Source organism: Trichoplusia ni (genome assembly GCF_003590095.1).
Source record: "Trichoplusia ni isolate ovarian cell line Hi5 chromosome 23 unlocalized genomic scaffold, tn1 tig00003606_group22, whole genome shotgun sequence".
Classification (NCBI taxonomy): domain Eukaryota; kingdom Metazoa; phylum Arthropoda; class Insecta; order Lepidoptera; family Noctuidae; genus Trichoplusia; species Trichoplusia ni.
This window is the reverse complement of record NW_020799878.1, coordinates 19,878-35,802: the sequence shown is the minus strand read 5'-3', so window position 1 is coordinate 35,802 and position 15,925 is coordinate 19,878. Positions and strand designations below refer to the sequence as shown.

Here is a 15,925-nt window from a genome sequence, read left to right as displayed (position 1 = left end):
TTTGAGTAGTTGTTATCTCGATACGAGTCCCCGTCGCTGATTTTGTTAAGGCCTTTTATAGGTAAGGGTCCTCATATTATAGCTAAAGCTAAATAACTTCCTTTTATGTTCATGTGTTTTGTATATTTTGTATTTGCACCAATCTTAATATATGTTGTAAGTGTACTAATGCTGTTATACGCATGGACGGACGGATTGCAAAAGATAATTCTGCTATTTGAACTACAATTTATGGGTAGCTCATTAAACTAACAATATATTTTCTTATAGACATATTAGACCCAGTAATTTCCATGTACAAATAATGCCATATTTAAAACCAGTATCTAATAAATACTCTCTATTAAAACTATATTCAAACTTTAGCTACCCATTCCAAATACTTAAAATTTACCTATACTCTATGAGACTTTAAATATAATATACATGTGTGTTCATAAAACTGCCCTCGTTAATTGCTATGAGCTATTAAAACGGTCTCTCTGAACAAATAACATACCTACAAATTGTTACCGTTAATAGTTATCTTTTAAATGTATGGACATGTCATTTCGTATTACTAAATCATGAGACTTACACCTGTCATTTTCTACTAAACGAGACTGGTAAAAATTGTTGTAGAGGAAACGAGGTCGCCATCTCTTTATAAAGATTGCCATATCTTTAAAAAAATCACTTGTCATTATCATACATTCGAGACTTTTCTATCAAGGCTAACAATTGTTACAATGTCATTTGGCTAGGACTGGTAAGCAAGTGACACCACTACTTCAGTGCAGTGTGCCGTCTTGCTTCAATTTTCGCAAGAGTCCCGCCTTATGAGCTCATAGTGCAGGCATTCATAACAACTAGATGCGACACCTATAACTATAATTAACAAGGGACAGTATTCTGTGACACACAAATAGTTGTAATTTATCGGTACTTAATAACATTTAATTCAGCAAAGCCCTTACCAGTTCGTGAAGAATCGTCCAAAGATTAATTTAGATGCATCATAGCACTATATTGTATTGCAGGTATTTATAATTAGTTTGTAATTCGCAGCTCGCATATTTGCATTGTTAACGGAAATATAATATATTGATTTGCTTTTTTTATATTGTTGTTTGTTTTCCAATACCTGTGCCAGACTTCCCGTACACAAATCATGCAAATGATGGTTACTTCAAAGGTTAGCCTTTTACATAAAACCAGATAAAACCTCTAACTTATAACTTTCTCAACAAAAAATGATGGATTTAAAACTACTATATTCCTGACAAACATAATGGTTAACATAATAATAATAAGAAAAACAATGCAAATATAATTTAACATTTATTTTGAGTACTTAGCTTAGAAATATACATTAATGGAGTCAGAAAAAGTCGGTCTATCAATTGACGTAATATTGTATTTCGATAGAACTCTGTAAATCCCGAGGCGCAACATATTTACTACAAACGAATTTCGCAGTAATTGTTGGTTCCGTAACTATAAACGCGTTATCAATAAAATTGCCTTTGATACCAGTTTCTAGCCACAGGAATAGGACAATCGTATCAACTTCAATGTTCACCGTATATTCCAGTTTTTCTTTCCTTCTCATTACTATGTTAGCGACCGTTATCTGAAAAATAGTAAAATAAAGAAATAAATATCTTACTTAAAAGCTGGGAATTTTACAAGTTAACGCGTAATAAGTCGAAACAAATTGAATAGTGACAAAAGCATTTGGATAAAATCATATTAGCAGTAAACAACATTATACCAACAAGAGTGGGCACATGTCACAACTAACCGTAATATTAGGTTTGATCAACCCAACAATTGATTTCAAAGGTACCGGGAAAACATAATTGTTAGGTGACGACTTTACTCCTGGCGCATCCAAAGAAAACTTCAGAAATATTTGTTCCTTCTTGTAATCCCAATAGTTCATATCTATATCTTGTAATTTTGCGCTTAAAGCATCAGCGTCCCCCGGGAACTGTTTTGTGTTGATCGGAGTTAAACTGGTCCAGTTGTAAATATCGACAGTTATTACAGCATCGATTATTGGAACAAATCGATCGTTCAGGAGGTAGACGTCGATATCATCAGATACGAGTTGCCGAGGTGATACCAGAACCGGCGCGAAAAATGTTTTTGCGAAGTAATGGAGCATCTTCCATCTGCCACCGTATTCTGGAAATTTTGATATTTATTTATATTTCAATATTGCTCTTTGAAGTGTATGATGTAAGTCAAACTAAAAAGGGATAGTAATCTAATTGGGAATATAATGGTCATGGGCCATTTTGGATTTGCACACAGCAAAAATATGTCAGAAGAATAATCCATATCTTATATCTTTTCTCATTTACAAGTAAAGAAGTAACTTACCAATTCCAGACCAAGACGGAGCTTGCCACACGTCGTTCAGCTGCCAGTAAAGTGCTCCCATTGTATACCAGTCAGCCTGTCCCTGCCTGTAAACTTCCGTCTCAGTTTTTAACGCCATTGCTTGTGAGATCTATAATTACACAACAAGGCATTACAATATATTTTTAATATATTTTTAATTTTACAATATATTTTTAATATATTTTTAATTTTTAGATAGTGACGCGTCACTATCTGACGGTCTGAGAAAAAAATTAAATAAGCAGGTGCATTCGTAGCCTGAGTTCAGGTTTTAATGCTTTACCGAACTACAAAAACAGTTTGTTCCGTATTATTGATGATTTTACCTGGCTATAAAAGACGAACTTTTCAAAATACTTGAAATCATTTACATCCAATTTCATGTGGCCGGTCAACTGGTTTTCAATATACGAGTAGCCGTTTGGACTGTGCTGCCGGTGTTCTGAAAATTTACTATTGAGCTTCAAATCATCAGGATTCGATGTCGCAGTTTTGAGGGTTCTGATCGACGGTAAAGACTGAAAGCCGTACTCTGAAGCAAATCTAGTTTTTGGATACGTATTCATGTTCCAGTTGTCAGCAAAATAATTATAGTAATGCGTGTCTCCGTAATGAGGATCGTAGGGATTAGAGGCGATGTACCCTTCTCTCTCGGACTCGATGCCATTCGAGGGGCTGGAGACAAGATACCGTCGTTCTGGGTCCAAGGTCTCCACGATTGGTCTTATCGTGTCCACATAAAGTTTGATATATTCCGCTTCGTACTTCTTGAAATCTTTAGAGGTCCCATACCAGTTGCCCCTCAATGCGACTTCGTTTTCATTGTTGCCAGCCCATACCGCAATAGAAGGGTGGTGCTGTAGCCGCAGCACATTTTGTTCTATTTCTTGTGTAACTACGCTGAAATTGTATAACTGTTTAATGTTAATAAAAATCGAAATCATTGGATTCCAAACTCAAACTTAAGAAATGCAAAGAAATTAAAAAAAAAAAGTTTTTGCTTCTGACTAGGAAGTCCATCATAATATTATTGTAGTTACTTACTTCAGGAATGGTGGGTCCACTGGGTACATAGAGCAGGCGAACATGAAGTCCTGCCAGATGAGGATGCCCAGCTGGTCACACTTCTCATAGAAGTAGTCGGACTCGTAGACGCCGCCGCCCCACACTCGAAGCATCGCCATATTCACGTCATAAGCAGCCGTTAACAGATTATCAACTGAAAATGTTATAAATATTTGTTGAAACGCTTTCTTCAAACTGCACTTGGACGTGAGGCAAAGGTATATCGATAAATCATTTTTTTATAGCACCGGACGCGATACATATTGGACCATGTATCGGTCTGATCACGAGACCATTTTATCTGGCTTTACGTATGACCTCATTCATGATGCAGTGTTTTGCACATCGTAAAATATCAGAGGGTTTTCAGACTACTATAATGGTAAATTGTATTTTTTTTGTTACTTTGTTTTCAATCAGCACACATTTTAGATCAAACAGTAAAATTCTCGCATACTTGTTGCTAATTACGTTCGTGTTACTGCAAGCGAAACAAATCAGCTTTATTACTTACTGGTTGCTTTATCACTTTCTCCCAATTCTGGTAGAATATTGGAGGGTATCCAGTTCGATCCCTTCATGAAGAGTGGATAACCATTTACTTTGAAGTAAAACGTGAGTCCCTTTCCTGCGGTAGTGTTACCTATAATTTATAATAAAAGTTGATAATACATAGAGATATTAAAGAAAATGAAAAGGCAATTTAAAATTGCGAAATACGAATGGGACTGAATTTTAAAAGAGTTACGCCTCATTAACTCGTTGCGATAAATATCTCGCGTTGTGGTACATGGCGTGTCTGTAAGATCATAAGCGACTGATCGGCAAAGGCAATGTAATGTTACTGGATCAGGGATCTATATTTCTCGCATCGTCTAAATACCCGTTACCAGTTTTGCGTGAAAAATTACTTGAGTAATCCCTTTTTTTTGAGAAAATGAAGGATTCTTACCAAGTTTCTCCGAAGCTGGAGATTCAACAATCTCTACTGTTCTGAACCCAATCTTAATATCTTTGCGCGACTCTTCCTTCTTGCTAGCTGTAGTATAATGCACGTGCAAGTCGTACAGAGTCGGTTCCCCATACCCGTTCGGCCACCAAAGCCTGATCATGTTCTGAAAATATTAAAATATTGAAATTATGATCTGTATTCCCGGACTTAGTATACCATCTTTGACCTGTGACTTGATTTGACCGGATGGAATTTTCTTATAGAAAAGAGATAAGTCCCACACTATCTGGTTATTAATCTCATTGGTAAAAAATATTGAGTAGAATAGTTCGTACCCCGCTTATAAGCAATTCTATCTCTTCGACTACGGTACCATCTGCTTTGGTCTCCACATTGACCTGTTTCCACTTCTTCAACATTTGTTTCCCTTCAACTTGCAACGCGATGCTCAACACGCCATCTATCTTGGTTACTTTCTTACTTGTCTCTATATGCGCTTGAACTGTCAAACTCCAGTCTACACCAACTCTCTTGGTGTGGGTTGTAACCCATCTGATAACTGCTCCGTCGTATTTTTCGATGTAAACTGGTTTCCTGGGATATGGAAAAAATATTGATAGTTACAACTTTAATATGAGTAATATCGGTTTGCAACCTCAGGATCTGTCAGCTCTTCTAAAATTAAGACTGTGTCGTGAAACAGCGCACTACCCATATAAAGTGGCATCTCACTTCCGCGACTGGTTAGCTACTTGTAAGAGAGAATAAATCATTATCATAACCACTAAAACCCCTTAAGAAAATTCATACTTCAATGTTTAGTGCTACGGTTTAAGTCACGATAAAAACTTAAACGAAAATTACGAAAACATTAGTACCAAATCCCAACAGAAGGGAAGGCGGGTCCCCAGTCCCATGCGAAGGACGCTTGCATCTTCCTGAGCTGGTTGACGTGACATTCTCCGTTGTAGCCGGGAGGGACGCACGCTGGAGCGGCAAACGCTCTGCTTGAACGAATCTGCGCGGCCATTATAGGAGATAGAAATGTCACGTTTAGCACGTTTTCACCTGCCTGCAACAATAAGTTGTGTAGAAAAAAGAAAAACCAATGCCAGAAGATTTAATCCCTCAGAAAACGAGGTCTTTTTGCACTATTGTCTTTATGGAACCAGCAAGATAAAGGCTCATTTGTACAAGAAAACATGGAAGTAGAGTAGTATAGGTAACTTTAAAACTGACCTTTAGTTTATTTTTGATGTCAAAAACATATTTTACGAACATATTGTTGACAGCGCCGATGGGGCTGTGGTCGTTCAGCACTATGAAGGCTGTCGTGTCGAGCCCATCAAACACCAGGTGCACTACTCTGGAGGCCAAGTCATCAATCGACACTGGAAGTTGAAAGATGAAAATAAACATAAATGAGTTATGAATACCGGTGGATGGTTGGTCATATCCAATATAACTGGACAAGTGGGAATCACACTCTCTGCACTAAGGATCCCATACAAATAATATTTGCACAGGGTAATATTATACATACAATGTATAACTGGTCTTCTATTAAATGTATGATCGTAGCGCGCGTTGATTAACCTCAGTTTTTATTTTCATAGCTACTTTGTTGTTTGCATTTGTTGTTATATCGGCTATAATACAAAGCTGTCTAAAAAGACAAAAACATAAACAAGTACCCTGGAACTTGGCGGTGTACGTCCAAGTGTCGAAGGCGACCCAGCGAGTGAGCACGTCATTGTCCCTGTTGAGGATGTCCCCAATTATGCCCGCCTTCTGCAAATCCGAGTACACACCGCCGGGCACCGTGGCCGGTCCTTTCATCGCTGGAATATAAAGTGGTAATATGGAAATATGCAGTTTCGAAAGTTTCAGTAGTTTCCGAAATAGTGAAAGGGGTTTTTTTTGGCAAACCGAAGCAGATCCGGGATCCTTATTATTAAAGCCTTCATGGACATTTTATCTTAATTAATCTTGGGCTTTTTGAAATTCTGTATTATGCAGAGAAATATTCCGGATGTGTAATTGTTATGAATGACAAAACAATTCGCACTTTTACCTATTTATTTTGTCAAGTGATCTACTTACCTACCTACAATTACAAAAGTTAATGATGTATTTGCAATCTAGTCTAAATAATTCAACAAGTAGTTTAGCGTTTATTATAAGTAAAATTTATGGGAGCCTAAATAAAGAAAACTCGAAATATTTTTATTTAATACATTTTGACTAAAAATACTTTGGTGTAGACATATCTTATTTTATCAGCTCAATGACCACTAGCCATTGGAAGTCCGCCTCATTCAATTTTATTTGTGTTATCCGGCATTACGATATTTCACAAAGATTAACTAAAAATTATATTAAAATAATAAAACATATTCACGGTCTTCTTGTCATCACGCTAAATTAATTAAATAACCTGTTTCCGCATAACCATAAACAAACTAATAAATTAAAAACAAAACAGTAACTTACATCCATTTTTGCTGACAAAAGTCCAAATAACATTATCACTGGATGATAGGTCAATAATTTCAGCGTTAATTATTGTTAAAACGGAGCAAAATAAAACAAACGTCCTCATAGTTCAAACAAATATTTGTACTGTTTGTGTCACCACTGTTAGCCAAATATTTAGTCATGAACGTTAATCAGTATCAACCGCTAGTCACCGACTCCCTCGTAATGATGTGCCTCGTTTGCTAAATGCTCGGTGTCGATAAGAAAATTATACTTAATCGCGAACACTCGACCCCCGCGCTATACAAGATCATTACATATTTCTCGTATGATTTTCCATATAGAAACGTTTGATATGCATGCGTAACAAAACATATTATATTCACTTGGTAAGATTAGATGCCGGCGAATTATGAACGATACAATTTTAATTTATTTTTATGGTTTTTCTATTTGTGTTTTAGTTTAACTTCGCCACGTAATGCACGCAATGTCCGTGCGTCATGGTTAGAATAATGGGGTAAAATATAAATAAACACGTGTTTAACATAAAAAGCATATTTTCCTCTTGAAGCTGATAAGAATTATACTATTTCCATTGAATGGTTGTGGTATTTGAAAAGAGGTGTATCGTTTGTGGTAGTAAACATCTTGTGACGTAATACACGCGTTCAACTGAGGAACTACCTGAAATCTTTTTTTACACTCATCTGAGTTTTTTGATAACGTCGGAAGATAGAGTCCGCCCCTAATATGACCCACTGACCAACTGTGCACTTACAGTCGAGTCCGTCCAGATCTAGAGCTATAACTTTTTAATAACCTTTATGTTAAAAAAGGTGTACTATTTCATCCACATATTTTTGAGACTTTTTGAGGACATGGTTGATACTAAATTGACTATCAATTTGCTTTGTACCGCCTACAAGTGTACTTTGATACCCATGTGCGAACACTACACTAACTACTAGGCGATATTGGCAGAGAATATTGTACAGGTCCATCATCATCATCATCATACACATCGAATGTCCTCCCACTGCTGGGCATGACCCTCCACTGTTTCGTGCGATTTTATACGAATTTGTGCCAGCCTCATCAAGACTTGATACTTTAACTATATCGGCGACCCATATTGCTCCCGTCGGCGACCGTCGCATCTGTTCGCCTTGGCCACCATTCTGTCCCCGCCTTACTCCACCTGCCGTCACTTCGTCTGGCCAAGTGTCCAGTTTAGCAGATTACGGGCATCTAAAAACAAAATATACTTTTATTTTGAACCATTCCATGATCATTTATCGACTACTGGACATCACTAGTAGATTAGTGATTACCATCAATGACCGCGTCGTATGCGTTGACCAGTTGTTGTGCATCAACACTGAGACAATTATCTCGAGTTTCATCACATGACAAGTTTTCTCCTAACGTGCTCGTGTTACATGGGTCGCTGCTTACATTTTCTCTTTTATCAAGCAAAGACAACATACTTGTATCTAAAAGAAAAATAATCTTGTATCATGATTTTCGCGTATGTTTTTTTCATTTTCATTTCAGAAACAGATGAATAATAAACCTTAAAAGTATCGAAATGAAATCCAAATGAGAATGGATAATTTATAACCTCTTAGAACATATTATTATTAAATAATTTTTTCGTTCTTGCCTTCCGTGTTGCATAATAACATGTTCTCTAACTATTATGGCAATCAAATTAAAAAGCGATAAACGTACTAAGTACAGAATTCGTTTACTGATATAAAATTTTGATAAATGTAGAGAATTATTAAGTACTAGGTACCTACCATTCTACATTAGTAAAAGGAGGAATAATATAATCTTGTTGTGGTTTAAAGGGCAAGAACTGTTTAGTGTTTGTATTAAGATTATCAACACAAACTACAGTGAGGTCATTGCTACCATCCAGTATTTAGGTAGGTATGTATGTATCACCAAGCCAGAGAATATTAATTTTTGATACCTACCGAGGTTTACCCCTATTTAATCGATCTCTTCGATCTCAAGGTACTTTATTTTTATTGTACCTGCATTCGACAGAATTCCTTTTTATGTTTTTAGGCGTTGTCTGTGTATGATAATGTACGCAATAAATTAGACCTTTTGTCCGGACCTCTACTACTTAAAAGATACCTGAGTTTCTTACGGTCATGACCCTGAATTAGATGTGAAAAAAAGAAAAAAGGCCGTGTTGTAGAAACCAGTATATTTAATTTATTATTTATTTAGGTATTACAAAAGTAGGTACATTCTAATCACATAATATGACCCACTGACCAACTGTGCACTTACAGTCGAGGCCGTCCAGATCTAGAGCTATAACTTCTTAATAACCTTTATGTTAAAAAGGGTGTACTATTCATCCACATATTTTTGAGACTTTTTGAGGACATGGTTGATACTAAATTGACTATCAATTTGCTTTGTACCGCCTACAAGTGTACTTTGATACCCATGTGCGAACACTACACTAACTACTAGGCGATATTGGCAGAGAATATTGTACAGGTCCATCATCATCATCATCATACACATCGAATGTCCTCCCACTGCTGGGCATGACCCTCCACTGTTTCGTGCGATTTTATACGAATTTGTGCCAGCCTCATCAAGACTTGATACTTTAACTATATCGGCGACCCATATTGCTCCCGTCGGCGACCGTCGCATCTGTTCGCCTTGGCCACCATTCTGTCCCCGCCTTACTCCACCTGCCGTCACTTCGTCTGGCCAAGTGTCCAGTTTAGCAGATTACGGGCATCTAAAAACAAAATATACTTTTATTTTGAACCATTCCATGATCGTTTATCGACTACTGGACATCACTAGTAGATTAGTGATTACCATCAATGACCGCGTCGTATGCGTTGACCAGTTGTTGTGCATCAACACTGAGACAATTATCTCGAGTTTCATCACATGACAAGTTTTCTCCTAACGTGCTCGTGTTACATGGGTCGCTGCTTACATTTTCTCTTTTATCGAAAAGACAACATACTTGTATCTAAAAGAAAAATAATCTTGTATCATGATTTTCGCGTGTATTTTTCATTTTCATTTCAGAAACAGATGAATAATAAACCTTAAAAGTATCGAAATGAAATCCAAATGAGAATGGATAATTTATAACCTCTTAGAACATTTAATGAATTTTTCGTTCTTGCCTTCCGTGCTGCATAATAACATGTTCTCTAACTATTGTGGCAATCAAATTAAAAAGCGATAAACGTACTAAGTACAGAATTCGTTTACTGATACAAAATTTTGATAAATGTAGAGAACTATTAAGTACTAGGTACCTACCATTCTACATTAGTAAAAGGAGGAATAATATAATCTTGTTGTGGTTTAAAGGGCAAGAACTGTTTAGTGTTTGTATTAAGATTATCAACACAAACTACAGTGAGGTCATTGCTACCATCCAGTATTTAGGTAGGTATGTATGTATCACCAAGCCAGAGAATATTAATTTTTGATACCTACCGAGGTTTACCCCTATTTAATCGATCTCTTCGACCTCAAGGGTAGGTACTTTATTTTTATTGTACCTGCATTCGACAGAATTCCTTTTTATGTTTTTAGGCGTTGTCTGTGTATGATAATGTACGCAATAAATTAGACCTTTTGTCCGGACCTCTACTACTTAAAAGATACCTGAGTTTCTTACGGTCATGACCCTGAATTAGATGTGAAAAAAAGAAAAAAGGCCGTGTTGTAGAAACCAGTATATTTAATTTATTATTTATTTAGGTATTACAAAAGTAGGTACATTCTAATCACATACAAACATTTAATCGACCCTTAGGGCAACTATTATAAATTGTCTATCAAAACTCGATCTCGGATCTGTTTTCCAATCTGCTTGCGTCGTAAGGTCCAATAATCAAGAAGGTGCAAATGTTCAGGAGTTAGTCTTATAAACTAAATATTCTAAATAACAATTGAACAATGCTTATCAATCAGAATGACCTAAAGTCAGTGGATCGAAAGTAGCAAATGGATATGTCCATAAATTATGCAAGTGTTTTGTAAACACATTGTCAGTTCGTATGCTGTTTTAGAATTAAACAAGTTTCAAACAAAAAACTTGATATTAAAATAAACAAAAATGGATAAGGTTGTGTCGTTTTATTGCGGAGTTCTCAAGGTCACTTGCCAGCTCCAGTAAACGTCGGATCAGTTCCACATAATCATAACATTGATGTATACATCATCATCATCCGAGCAAAGGCTAGCATGATGATGAAATGGGACGGGAAAAGTCCCACCCCTTAGTAAAGCAGGTTTTCAGACTTTCTAGTTTCTAACTAGGTGCTCGTAACGACTGTCAAAGATATATAAATTGAGGTTTGTTTATCTTTTTCTTAGCGTGTAACGTTGCATTGATAAAAGCTTATGTGTCACGATGACTCAGATACCTCTATAGATGCGTTTTACAACGCCTCTTACTTCCAATCGAGCAACGAATTGCCGCTATGTTTTATTATGCTTATCTAAAAATTTAGGTTTTAATTCAAACTTCTAGAATATATTTTTTTACTTTTCTTCCATCATAATGACTTCCACAATCAGGAATTTACGTATTACGTAAGCATTCGTGGGTCACATAAACGCTGTCATATGGGGGGTCGACCCAAGGAGACCGCGTGGTGATCTTTACCACTAGGTCCACTAGTATCTCTGTGCGATCATACAAGTCAAACCAAATAATGAAAATTAGGCAGGTAAAATTATTTGAATTAATTCTTGTACAATACTTTTTTTGCTCTTTTATCCACCACAGTGCAATATGAACTAATATGCACCTCTTTAGAAAATAATCTTTCTACAATTACAGCGTAAAAGTCACCCTGAAATAAGCTGTCAATAATTCTATATTATTATAAAACATGAATTTAAAAAAGATTAACTAGTTAAAATGAACAGGGTCCCATTATTTAACGAATTTAGATTGATCGAGAGAAGTGAATCTGATATCAATGGAGTTTGGAAAGGTGCGATTTGATACTATCTTTGTCGAGAAGTTACTTTCAAACCCTCGTATTGTCAATCAATACAATATTTTTAAATTGCAAGTTTTAGTTTAATGTACTAGCTATCTATGTAGTGGCAACAAGATAGATTAATCAATACTATACTTGCAGCTTTTGGCCGATGTCTGGTGCAGCGTAATTAGCAACCGTATATGTGTATCCTCTACGAGTTATTCAGGATTAATCAACCTAACAAGTCAGTGTTGGCAGGTGAACTCATTTGCCAATATTGGTTTGTCAGGTTGACTGCCTAACTTCAATAACTTAATATTGTAATGGATAATCAGATGTACCTATGTTTAACTTTGTAAAGAAAACTTGTCCTCTCCATTGAGCACACCACATACAGTTTAGCAAAAAAGACATCATATTTTTCTCTACTTATTTCTATCATCGTTTTTTATTACATAATATTATATCACTATACACTACACTGGACCCTTCACGCTAAAGATCATGAACAGGAGCGCTAAAGCTCTCAAGCCGAAATGGAACATCTACCATACATTTAAAGTTTTCTATGCTTGTTCTCTATCCTGATGTGGTGTAACATTGTCTGGTTGTCTGTTCCTCAGGCGCCCACCTCCTGCTGTTCTTCCTGGCCTTCGTGTTCGGCTCGTTCTGCACGTTTTGCTTTCACATGCTGATGTACCTGTTCGATGAGAAATGCGTCTTGTTCCCCAAGCTACTCTCGTTGACGTCATTGCGGCATAACGTCATCTATGAGTTCATACCATCTAGCAAGGATCTTGCTGACAGTTAGTAATTTACGCTCACGGTAAATTTTCCCAATATAAGCGAATGAGTAATTCTCATTATAAATGTTCTTAGATATAATTTTAAAGGTAAACAGGTTAATGATTTTTGGCAAAAGTTTTAAGGATTCTATGGATGTTTGCATACAACAAAATCGATTTAGGCTAAGGACTAAATGAGATGCCGATCACAATTTTTGGATCGGCATCTAGTCTAAGCGGATGCAGCCAAGTCACATAGTTTTCAAGCGTATCCATTCGCACGTGCAACCAAAACTAAACCTTAGTGCGAAACAAACTTCTGTAACTTGAAATAGAACCATTATTCAGACTCTAGTAACCTGGCCAACACGCTAACACTTATCAATTGTCAGACGTTCTCCCTTCTAACTACCCGTAACGACAGTCAAAGATGTAGATATAGCCGGCGAGACCCTCAAGTTGACGTGCCTGCCGAAACACGGAAGAATTCATCATGACATATGTGGTCACTCATCCACGGACCGACCGTATCAAGCGTAGCTTAACCTGTGATCGATCAGCTTGAGCAGTTATAGCTTAGCCACGAGCTCCTAATTATTTGAAAGTAAGAATAAAAATAGTTTTCTTTCCTTTTCCTTCTAATAGTGCCAGTGGACTTCCTGAGCACTCAATGGGTTGAGAAGAGCACGTGTTCCCTGCCGACGTACGTGCCGCTGGTGTCGGGTATCTTCGGCTTAGTGTGGACCACCATGTTCCTTATGTGTTCCACGGGCAGTAGGACCTTGACAGGGCGAGTAACATCTTACATAGGTATTCAATACCAACTGCGCGACTGGTTGAGGTCACCATGCCAAACCCACTGAGCGCGAAGTGTCGCGGTTGCGATCCCCGCGTAGGACAAACGTTTTTGTGCTCCATGAATACTAGCCCCAATTCTGGGTATCTTTGTGCATGTGACTTGAATGTTTGTGGCGCTAACACAAGGCTTAGTTACTTAATGCGTTAGTTTTAAGAAAAATCTATCAAATGGCAGCATTTCTTGTATGGTTGAAAGCGATAAACGAAAATGAGAGTATATATATAATAATAAGCCAGAATATATATAATAATAAATAGTAATATAGAATATATATAATAACTTTTTAAATCCCTTGAGTTTGCCTACTTAAGGAGATGAAATCTAGCTTCAGTTCTTTTCTGGCAGTCGTTTTGAACGGAGTCGCCGGTAAAACTTACTTTACATTAAATAATATAGGTTGCAGCGTCCGTGGCGAGTGCTGCCGCCAGTGTTCGTGTTCTCTCTGGCGATGGGTGGTCTCTGTATTTACTCGTCCGCCGTCACCCACTATGGCCTACAAGAACTTTGTCTTAAACTCGGAGAAATCACTGGGAGTTCAACGTACGTTATCATATGGTATACAGTATAAAACTTACTTATTTTTTTAGGGTTCGTACGGAAAGACTAAACACGGATCCCTATTATCTACTGTACGTCTGTCTAAGACTTTATCTCGTAAACCATAAAACCTGGACAGTTTATATTGTCACTATATGAGGTTAAGCGACGATTGGTACGGTCATAAATTTGATGTCGTGCGTCCAACTCGCACTTAACCGGTTTGGCTTAGGTTCCTTACTAAGGACTTCAGAAAATACTTTCTTGAAACGACAGACATTTTAAAGTTGATACCTACTTTTTGTGTGACAATCAGTCATCAAATAATTTGAAATAAATAATTCAGAGGAAAATATGTATACATTTTATCATGATATTTAATCAATGAATGTAAACAGGTGTACGTATACTGTGAATGTGGCGACCCTGACATATGAGCGTCGCATCCGAGGCGTGTACCAAGCCACCCGCCTGACGATCCTGTCGGCCTGGCTGCACACCGCCTGCTGGCTGCTCTCCGCACTGCTCGCCCTGGTGCGCGTCCTACTCGCCGTAGACTTCCAACTTGTTTGCGTCCACGTACGACTTCACGGAGATGTCGAGAAAATTCTGGTAAGTTAAAGATACATAATAGATGTACGGAAACAATAATCTAGACATTATACGAGTATATCATCTTTTTCGTCTAGGAAAAGGATGAAGTCCAAATTAGAACAGTCTCCCCTGATCCTTTTGAAAGAGATAGCTTCACTGATGTTTACAGCAAATCACTATTAAGAAATATTGGCGACGACGATCAAGGTGAAATAACAATGTTGTTTGATGACTCGGAAACAGTCCGGCACTCCGACTTACTAGAAGAACAAATTTCCGAACTATCGCTAGTTCCTGACGAAAAGAGGAAACTAGTGAGATTAAGAGCATACAAAGCTGTCGAGAAAGCCCACCAATTTATAGTAAGAGACTTGTATAACTTACTATATACAATGGTCATACCTGAATCTCCAATAGAGTCAGTCTCAATGGCCGGTTCTCTCACCAGTGTCGTTTCTAGTCGCTCCGTCGGCGATATTTCAAGTCGTCAAATAAGCATCAACAGACAAGTCGGTAGAGAAAACGTTGCATCCCAACCGAAAGATGTAAAGCCATTTGAGAGTGCACAAGAAGACCCAACACTTGATTTCCCTGATGAAGTTGAAGAGATAATGAAATCAGAAAGTTTCGTGAGCCTGGAACGTATGGTAAGAAAAGTTAAAGAAGTTTTTGATTTTAGAAAACAGAGAATTGAATTCGAACAGCCTACTACCTCAAGGGCCCTGGAGAGTCGTTCAGAATCAGTATTAAACTTGTCTGTTGAAATGAGAAATCTTTTAGACTTAGATGAAGAGAAACTAAACCAAACAAAGAAATCGAATTTAAAAACGATTGGTGTACAAACTGACAAGAGTAAGAAACGTAAACGCTCCGTACGAGTCAAGATAGCAGACAGAGACAGCAGCCAACCAGAAACCGAGACCGAATCTGACACTTCACCCGATCTAAAGGATGAAGTTGACAAAGAAACGCAAACCGGTCCTAAGGAAAAACAAGACTGAGAAACAATGAGTGCTGAATCCCGAATCCCCAAATCTTTTAGACGTAGTCAACAAGAAATAAGCATAGTCACACTAGCTTATGTGGTCAATGTTTTTGAATTTACAGAATATAATGATTTCAGCACTACTGTTAATCCTGTTTTCATTTCTTTTTATTTATAGACGTTTTTTAAAACTCCGTAATTTAATAATATTTTAATATTTTCTTCACGTTTATAAAATAGTTAAAAAATGTAAAATAGGCAGCTTATAATAATCCGCAT

The 15,925-nt window shown here is 37.1% G+C and overlaps 2 protein-coding genes across 2 annotated transcripts; one reads left to right on the top strand and one right to left on the bottom strand.

Moving 5' to 3' along the window:
- Positions 1-1,301: 1,301 nt before the first annotated feature.
- Positions 1,302-7,341, bottom strand: LOC113506721 (beta-mannosidase-like). The gene is made up of 12 exons (XM_026889553.1): positions 6,899-7,341; positions 6,100-6,246; positions 5,645-5,796; positions 5,284-5,477; positions 4,741-4,999; positions 4,406-4,568; positions 3,968-4,096; positions 3,433-3,607; positions 2,715-3,288; positions 2,368-2,497; positions 1,784-2,169; positions 1,302-1,612 (listed from the first exon to the last, which is right to left on the bottom strand). Exons 1-12 carry the CDS (start codon positions 7,005-7,007, stop codon positions 1,379-1,381), a joined length of 2,652 nt encoding a protein of 883 aa, XP_026745354.1. The 5' UTR covers positions 7,008-7,341; the 3' UTR covers positions 1,302-1,378.
- A 4,372-nt stretch (positions 7,342-11,713) lies between these two features.
- LOC113506727 lies at positions 11,714-15,796 on the top strand. The gene is made up of 6 exons (XM_026889557.1): positions 11,714-11,895; positions 12,510-12,692; positions 13,317-13,461; positions 13,927-14,070; positions 14,466-14,679; positions 14,757-15,796. The coding sequence occupies exons 1-6, from the start codon at positions 11,820-11,822 to the stop codon at positions 15,660-15,662; spliced, it is 1,668 nt and encodes a 555-aa protein (XP_026745358.1). The 5' UTR covers positions 11,714-11,819; the 3' UTR covers positions 15,663-15,796.
- Positions 15,797-15,925: the final 129 nt, after the last annotated feature.

Bases quoted from the DNA above. Each gene is read 5' to 3' on its own strand.
- LOC113506721 (XM_026889553.1), bottom strand. From the start codon at position 7,007: ATGAGGACGTTTGTTTTATTTTGCTCCGTTTTAACAATAATTAACGCT. The intron at 4,569-4,740 runs GTACGAACTATT...TAATATTTTCAG, and splicing joins TAGAATTGCTTATAAGCGGG to AACATGATCAGGCTTTGGTG. The intron at 1,613-1,783 runs GTTAGTTGTGAC...ACTATTTTTCAG, and splicing joins TGATCAAACCTAATATTACG to ATAACGGTCGCTAACATAGT.
- LOC113506727 (XM_026889557.1), top strand. From the start codon at position 11,820: ATGAACAGGGTCCCATTATTTAACGAATTTAGATTGATCGAGAGAAGT. The intron at 12,693-13,316 runs GTTAGTAATTTA...TCCTTCTAATAG, and splicing joins TAGCAAGGATCTTGCTGACA to TGCCAGTGGACTTCCTGAGC. The intron at 13,462-13,926 runs GCGAGTAACATC...TAAATAATATAG, and splicing joins GGCAGTAGGACCTTGACAGG to GTTGCAGCGTCCGTGGCGAG.